Source organism: Vombatus ursinus, unplaced genomic scaffold (genome assembly GCF_900497805.2).
Source record: "Vombatus ursinus unplaced genomic scaffold, bare-nosed wombat genome assembly UNPS02014816.1, whole genome shotgun sequence".
Taxonomy (NCBI): Eukaryota; Metazoa; Chordata; class Mammalia; order Diprotodontia; family Vombatidae; genus Vombatus; species Vombatus ursinus.
In genome coordinates this window covers 26,810,544-26,819,708 of record NW_020954594.1, presented here as the reverse complement: position 1 = coordinate 26,819,708, position 9,165 = coordinate 26,810,544, and the positions used below count along the sequence as shown (strand labels likewise).

Genomic DNA, 9,165 nt, shown 5'->3' with positions numbered 1-9,165 from the left:
CTCTCTCTCTCTCTCTCTCTCTCTCTCTCTCTCTCTCTCTCTCTCTCCTTCCCATTACTTCAATTGCCATCCATGTATGGAGATGACTCACAAATCAATATGTCAGACTCTCATCTTATACTTGAAACCCATTTCCACCTACTTGATGGACATCTTCACCTGGATATCCCACCAATAGCTTGAACTTACAATATTTATATTTGAATTCATCATTTTTCCCTAAATTTACTCTTTTTCCCAAATTTGTCATTCCTGTTAATAGCACCACCATCCTCTCAGTTACCTGGGTTTGAAACTAAACAGTCAACTTTGACTTTCAGTTCAACCCCCACAACAATCAGTTGCCAAGATTCTGATTCCATACCTTCTACACCTACCCTGTCTCTCTAATCATACTATCACCTTTTTAGATTTGATCATCTCCTCCTCTGAGTTGAGAATATTAAAAATGACTTCCTAAAGAACCTCTCTGGGGGCAGCTAGGTGGTGCAGTGGATACAGCACCGGCCTTGAAGTCAGGAGGACCTGAGTTCAAATCCAGCCTCAGACCAAACACTTGACACTTACTAGCTGTGTGACTCTGGGCAAGTCACTTAACCCCAATTGCCAAAAGAAGAAAAAAGAAAAGAAAAGAAAATGAAAAAAAAGGATCTCTCTCCCTTAAGTTTTTTCTGATCCTCAATGCACATTTCCTACAGCTTGCCTAAAACAATCTTTTAATAAATAGATATGACCTTGCTACTTCACTGCTCAAAATCCTTCAGTGCCTTATTAGGATCATAGGTTTAAAAAGGCTCAGAACCAGATGGAGGCTATCTAGTCTGACACTTTCATATTAAAGATAAGAAAATTGAGGCTTCCAAATGTCTACAGGACAAAATATATATTCTGTATCCTGGCACTTAAGACCCTCCACAATGTAGCTCCAACCTATCTATCCATCCTTATTTCCCACTCTTCCTCTTCATGCACTCTGGATTACTTGTTGTTCCCAAGCTTGTACTGCACTCTCCCTCCTCTGTGACCTCACTCCCTCCTCATCTCAACATACTCCTACCCAATTCTTCTTTCAAGTCATAGCACAAGGTACCATTTCCTCCATGAAGTCATCCTTGCTGTAGCACACCCTCACAAGTACTTCTCACTTGCCATTAATTAAACTCACATCTAGACCCTGAGTCCATTCATCCTAGTGAGTGTTATCTTTTCCCATTTGCAAATTCTTAGGCCAGAGAACAAGTTCAATTAGTTATACATTCTATCAGGGCCCTCTCCTCATTGTTTCTCAAATGCTGATATTACTTTAAGAGAGGACACCAGAACTCAAAGCTACAGAATGTCTAAAGGCTCAGAATAACTACAAAGCATGTCCATTTCTGCCAATTCATGTCCCCCTCTTTCCATTGCCCCTCTCATCCAGTCACAAACCCTCTCTCTAGGGGCTCCCAAGTTACTAGGATACATATTTGTCACACCCTCATGTTCACACTACATGTATTCAAACTCCCTTCTCTTCTCTCTTCTTCTCCAATCCCTAGTCCCTCCAACAATTCATATAGATTACCAGAGCAGACAGCTGTGTAAACATTACATCATAGCCATATAGCTATCTATTAGCAGGTTTCTCAGACTTAACACACTGGCCCTATCTGTTGAAAGGGATCTTCCCTTCCTCAAATTGTATTAAGGCACTTGTCTGGATCTTTCCTTTGCCCAAATCAATCTCCTGTGTACTTCTTTGTATTTTTACATGTTGTATGTGTATATATGTATGTATGTATGTATGCATGCATGCATGCATACAACCTCCCATTAGATTGTAAAGTTCCTGATGTCTGGTTCTGAATTATTCTTGTATTTCCAGTGTCTACTACTAAATACATGTTTATTGAGTTGAACTGTCTTTTTTGAAAGTATTTTGTAACCTTACAGAACTCTAGAAACACATGAGACTCTTTAATTGGGAAGGTGGGGGGATCCAAACCAGTAATTTCATAAGATATGAAGAACTCCTGGTACTGAAAATCTCATTACCTAATGCTTGCTGGCAACTCATTGGTAACTTGCATCTAGACTCTGAGTCTAATCATTCCTACTCCATGCTCTCTTTTCCCATTTGCAAACTATCTGCCCTGAGAACTAGCCTAGTTCTACACAATCTGTCAGGTCCCTCTCCTCATTGTTCCTCAAATCTGACATCACTTAAAGAGTTGTCAGAATGACTCACCCAATGTCATCCACCTAGTGCTGGTCAGAGGCAAGACTTCAACAAAGGTCTTACTGATAATAAGGTCAGTCCTCTATCTACTATATATTACCTCTCATTATTAGCAACATTGTTATAGGATCCAAAATAAACATGACCTTTCACAAATCAATGACACCTTTAAATTAAAAATATATACTTTTAAAGATACATTTTGTTTTCTTAAATTCCTGATTTAAAAGGGCCAGTTTTCTGTTTTCCCCCTCCTGTAAGGTACAACCCAAGTACTTTGTTTCTATGAGGGATTCTATTAGTTGGGTATATAATTGGTCCAAAGTGGAAGTGAACACTTTATTGTTAGAAAGATCTTTTTGTTTGTGTTTTAATACCAAGAAACAATAGCATAGGAACATACCTAAATATTGTTTGAGGAAAAATAACACTTACAGGTCTTATATTTCCCCTTGGTCCATGGTGCTGACTACACTAATTTCTGCAATAATACCATTGAAATCAAAGGTTCAGTCCCTATCTCTGCCCCTTTCATCAATATATCTGTTTTTCTTTGGACTAGCCCTTTGAATTCATTAATGTTGAAAAGTCCCACAAAGGAAACTCTCAATGCTGAGCAGCTAATAATGTTAGAGGCTTGCCTAGGGCACTAAGATGTTAAGTGACCTGGTGGGTCACATTGACAATATGTGTCAGAGACAGGACTCAAGTGCATTTATTCCTCAATCCAAGGCCAGTTCTCTATCTAATCTACCTCTCCCACATCAATATGAGAAGGAAAAACAAAAAAATCAAGAAACAAAACAAAGCTTTTTTTCCCCTTGAATGTCAGATTAAGGAAACAACAATGATACGAAGAGAAGGAGAAATCAGAGCAGCAGTGAGAGCGGCAGTAAAGGGAGTGACAGCGGCAGTGGCAGCAGCAGCAGCAGCAGCAGCAGTAGCAGCAGTAGTACTATTGATCATAACAACAGTAATAACAGCTAGCATTTATAAAGCACTTTACAAGTATTATCTCACTTGATCCTCACATGAACCCTGAGAGTTAATACTACTATTACCTCCATTTTACAGATCAGGAAACTGTAGCAAGCAGAGGTTAAGTGACTTTCCAGAGTCACACAACTAGTAAGTATCAAAAACTGGGTTTTAAATTAGGTCTTTCTGTTTCCAGATCCAAGGCTCCATCCACTGCCTGTGAAACATTGTAGAATAAGTACTGAATCTGGAGTCAGAAACCCACCTTCAAAGTTGGGTTTTACTAGTCACATAATCTCTTTGGTCCTTTAATCTTTGTAAGATTAAATGTGTTAGACTAGATCTCTACAGATCCCTAAGGTCCTTTCCAGCTCTAATCCTATGATCCCATGATCATTTGTACAGTAGGACTGAATATCTTGACATGTCTAAACCCATCAAGCAAATATTCATATTTTAATATTACATCAGTATCACACCATGAGAGCCACTAAATGCAATAGAACTTAACAGTACAAAGGCTTTATCCAGATCCCTGTCAAATGGATATGTAATCCTCTCCCTTATATAATCACAGAAAACATATATTTCCCAATAATCAACCATTTACCAAAATATACAACTGTATTCAATTTAACATAGAAGGCATGATTAACTTTTAGAGAACAATCATCATATAAGTTTCATACTTTCACATCTTAATTCCCCCCTCCTTTTATTAGTAGGAATATATGTAGAAATCCAACCTAAACTTCTCCCATCCCCAACAACACTTTACTTTTTTCTCATTCACTTCACAACATGAAACCTCTTGCCGGAGTCCTGTACAATTTCAGTGGAGTTAAAAGAAATTAGGCATTTTATCTCTATTCCTTACATTTCTTCCTCTACTCCAGTTAAGAGCCAATATCACTCTATAAATCTCTCAAAGCTTTTCTTGACTTTCACTATTGGATTCAAATTCAAACCTTTTCACCAGTTGCATTTTCTCCCTTTTTCAAGATAATAAAACGTTACATTTGTAGAATTGTTTCATAACTTCTAAATCATTTTCAGATGTATTACTTTATTCCCACTTGAATCTCAAACCAGCCTTATGAGGAAAGTAAAACATTATTATCTCTATTTTACATATTAGAAAATTGAGATCCAGTGATGTTAAGTGACTTGTATAAAGTCACAGAGATCTTTAAGATCAAAGTTATTATGAAATACAACTCTCCTAACTTAGTATATAGGTATATACACACACACATACATATACATATACACACACATATATATGTATAAAACTTAGATGTATAGCACTTGTTATACATCATACTGCCTTCATCCTCTGAGTGTTGGATTTATTGAAAAGAAAATATTGCTTTATTTGAAAATGCAGCTCTACTGTAGAGATGCTACTATTTGTTCTATACTACTCTATAGTCAGAGGAAAAAGGAGGAAAGATATGTAATTATAAATAATCTTCATATATGAGAAGTGATCTTAAACAATTGGGTAGGTAGTAAGCAATTCTCCATTTTTATTGGATATGTCAAAAGGAATTGGATTTCAACACAATGAAGATAAAGTTATTCAACTGAGCATATCATGACTCTAAAAGTATAAGAAATGCTGGAAACTACACAATGTTGGATCTAGATATCTAAAGATAAACACCAGTTTTTCCACAGCTGCCTTTATGGAGCTATCAACTCTTCCTCAGCCCCTCAACGTCCAACACCATTCATACCTCCCTAGGGTTATAGGTCCCCCACCCCACCTTGACCCTCCTCAACCCAGGGTCTCAAGCCCCACTGAGTTTCCACCTCCCACCCGGTGCACAATGGCCACAATGTCCACACAGCCTCACGTGGGCTGAAGTGAAAGCAGCAAACACCTGACTGGGACTCTGGGGGGGTTGTACGCTTCTCTTCTGCCTCCCCTAGGGGGCAGACCCTGGACTTCCATGATCCACACTTGAATGGGGGGTGGTGGAGGAGCATGAGCTGCCTACATGCCAGGGAATATTTGCCGTTTTATCCTACCAGGCTGTTGTCCAGATAATCGCATCACCTTCAAGAGAACTCAGCCTCAGATAGGTGCTTTTGCCTGTCTCCCCAAAGGACTCTGCCAGCATTCAAGTCTACACTTGGGGAGTTTCCTAAAATACCAAGAAGAAAAGTAAATTTATACTTGCTTTCTATGCCTCTGGACCTGGACTTTGTCATCCTTCTGCTTCTTCTCTATACTGTTATTTAGAAGGGATAAGAATTAGTGAGAACAGAAGGAGATATCATGAAAATGAAGTTAAGAAGCCTGGCATTGACAGGATTCTGGTCCCAATAAATCAGATCAAACAGGTGACTTCAGCTGAATCACCATGGGGGAAGGGGAGAGGTAGGATTACTTGGATCTAAATCATAAAGTTTGTCCTCCCTCACATGGAAAATCTCAAAGTCCTTTCAGGATTAGATTTGGCTTCTGGAACAAAAAAATAAAGGAGAAAGTTCTTGCCTTCACTGAGGCTGAAAACATTCTACTCACTAGCTATTACCAGTGGATCTGCCGTCATCCACTTCCACTTCATCTGGATTTAAGGCTCTGTGGTTAACAAATTCTTATGTAGAATTACTCTCCCACTTTCAAGGACAGACATATCTCTTAGGACCCTTATGGCTTCTGATGCTCCAAGATTTATGGACTTAAATATTCATTGTTCCTCCTTACCACCTTTCACCTTCCTATGCTGATACTACTTAGAAACCTGATGGCTATTTACTGGCCCCATTTCAAGTACCCTTTCTTCCTTTCTTCCTTCCTTTCTTCCTTCCTTCCTTCCTTCCTTCCTTCCTTCCTTCCTTCCTTTCTTTCTTTCTTTCTTTCCATCCATTCATCCATCCACCCATATATCTATCTATCTATCTATCTACATCTTCTCTGCCAATAAGGCTTTGTTGACCAGAATCTACTCTAGGACAAGCCCTGTTAGGCATGCATCTGGGTTAAGAGATCTATCATAATGACACTTTATCATTCATTTTCATCTGAAATAAATTGTTTTCTAAGATTTTTGGAATTTAGAATGTAACATCCTATAACAATGTTTTGAAAATGTTGAATAATCCTAATTCAGTCCACAAAAACCTAGTTTGACCCATAATAAGTTGTATTAATAACAATTTTTCTATTGAAAATGAATTTTATAATGCTTAGAAAGTATCATGATGTTATGTGGACTCCAATGTTCTTTTAAAAAAAAAGTTTATATGTGTATTATGAATGGCTCCAAGCTTCCAGTGCAATGAGTACATCTGGTACAATCTTTAAGCTAACCATAATTACCAGAAATGGCAAGCTAAGCTATTTGTGCTGAATCACACCTAGAATGGTTGTACTGGGTATTTTACTACTACGCTGGAGGGGAAACAGTGGTCATTCCTAGATACTTACCAGTTTCACTTTCAAGAATGTTGACAATGTAAAACAAGTCATTCCCATATCAGTAGCTATTGGTCTACAACACTCAATACTGGATTGAAGCTACATGTTTTTAAAAGGTAGGCTTTAAATGTCTGCAAAAATGTTTCTAGTTACATAGAAAAAGAAAGTTTCTTGGAGGTGAAAATCAAAAATTCAAATGACTTATTAATAACATGCAAGCCATAAAGGCATATAATGCATAAAAAACTTGCCTTAAAATATTTTAAAAACTAAACAAAGATAAAAATGAGAGAAATAAATATCAATCATGGCTGGGGTGGGAGGAACAAGCCAAATACAATGCAGAGGTAGAAGGAAAAGAGTAAAAAAAAAAAACAACTCTCACTTAAAAGAAACTGCAATGATTAATTTCTTGTGAGTTTTTCCTTTTAAGTGGTAGAAAGAAACTTTTTCAATTAAAATAATGCAAGTGTTTTTTTTCCCTCTATGCCTGTTTTTTTTTTCTTTTTTTTAAAAGAATGGATAGGCACTATCCCTCAGACAGTTTAGGTACAGTCCCTCTAGAAGCCTGAGCCAGACTCTTTCACAGCTTGTTCTAAGACTTTGAATCTCTAATGAACACAAAGAATAGGTTAGCTGCATTGAATGCTCTTCTCTGGTTGTATCTAGTTATTGACAGAACAAGCTGCACATCATAGATAACTGTGAGTGTAAGCGACCATAAAACCTTAATTCAATAAAAGAGAGTTTCAGAAGAATACAATGGCAGAGCCAGATGTGACCTTAGAGGTTATGTAATGCAACCCCTTCATTTTAAAGATGAGGGATCTAAAATCCAAAGGAGATAAGCAACTTGTTTTAGTAAATAATGATATTTAAATATTATGATAATGACCTGATTTAATGTATTTCTTACTGCACTGAAATATAAAGTCATCTGAAAATTCCCAATACAATGCATTTGATTAATCAACTAGCTAGCTTAACAACTAGCTTTTAAAACTAATTTTTTCAAGATATTAGTGAAGTTTGGCTGTTGTTTTGTTTTGTTATTGTTTTGTATTCACAACTCCATTTGTCTTACAGAAAATTTTCAATTGAAGAAAATTAGGTTAAAGAATGTCATTACTAACATCTCGTCACCCAACCTCTAGACATCTGAGTGTATATGTTAGGTCATATTTACATCTATAAACATTCTCCATGGGTTAATTATACCTCCAAAATTTGGAACAACATTCCTCTGAATTTGGCCTTTTGTTTAAGCTCTGCTTTTTAGCATTCAGGCAAGTTTATCTTACAAAAGTTCTGCCTTTTAAACATAGTGAATTTCTAATCATGAAATCACATGATTATGACATTAAAGATCTGAAAATATCACTTTAAAAGAAGAATTTCACCCCTAAAAACTTTCATAGACTCTAGTTTTGTCATAAATGGAAGAAAAAAAGGGCCCTAGGATCTGTTGTCTCAGGGGTAGCAGCAGCAGTTAATCCACTAAAGAACATTTTGTGGGTCCCAGGATAGACATCTTTAAGGTTATTAGTGTACAAACAGCTATTTTGGCAAAAGACATGATATAAAGTGAAGACGCTGTGAACCAAAACAATCTCATCGATTTTAGAGCAATTCTAAACAAAGAAACATCAGTTTTCTAAATGGTGCAAGAGGCAAAGGAAAGGGAAACCAATAAAATAATGGAGAGTGAGGAAGAATGCAAGATTATAACATTGTCAAGCACCTCACTCTCTCTTTGCATACATACCCACTCACCCCTCTTCTCTGAGCTTGGAAAACATGAGTAATTGTTAAATATTCTAATTTGGAAATTGGATATTGCTCATTTGTGACCATAGTGTTCCTAGAGTTTGTGGACTGGGGATCCAATAGACCATCACAAAATGAGACAGAATGACCCTATGATCGGGGTGGGGGGAGGGAGAGCTTTCCAAAGTAGCTGACTCTTTTGGCAAACAGCAGAATTGTCAAAGCCGCATTATAAACATATCATTTACCAAAACATCATTAAGTTTGACGCAAGACGAATCATTTCCTGAGCCCTCCTTAATTAGACAAAACGCTTTCTGAGCCACAAACTCTTGAATGGGAAGCATCAAAACAGAATTTGGAAAGAGAATAGTCAGGGCTCACCATTGCTCCTTCCCTTCTACTTCGGGCAACTTCCCGCTGCAGGCGAGCCACAGCCAGCTTCTCCCTGGGAGGGAGAAAAGACCGTGAGGAGTTGTTCATTTTCTTTAGGGCAGACAAAATGAAACACTTACATGGCACTGTTACATTTGTTTGAGATCTCCAGGGTTACTCCCTCCTTGGCAAAGCTCTCCTCCTTGACCATGTTTGTTTTATAAAATTTTTGAGGGGCTATATAGAACTCTTGTTTTCATTTGGCTATCGTGAAATGTAAAATCACCTCCCCCTCCTGATCAAATGGTTACACAGTAGTATTACATATATTCCACGTTAGTCTTGCTTTATATTAGTGTAGGCATATCATTCATAGATTGTTTTCTTTTGCTTATCA

At 37.4% G+C, this 9,165-nt stretch overlaps 1 protein-coding gene across 4 annotated transcripts in view; it reads right to left on the bottom strand.

Annotated features, from left to right (window-relative positions):
• NCKAP5 (NCK associated protein 5) overlaps positions 1 to 9,165 on the bottom strand; it is an 859,247-nt gene that overhangs the window by 450,860 nt on the left and 399,222 nt on the right. For all 4 annotated transcript variants that reach the window (XM_027835634.1, XM_027835633.1, XM_027835635.1 and 1 more), the window contains one exon: positions 8,778 to 8,841. In XM_027835634.1, coding sequence (XP_027691435.1) covers positions 8,778 to 8,841 — 64 coding nt within the window. The remainder of the gene's footprint in view (positions 1 to 8,777; positions 8,842 to 9,165) is intronic.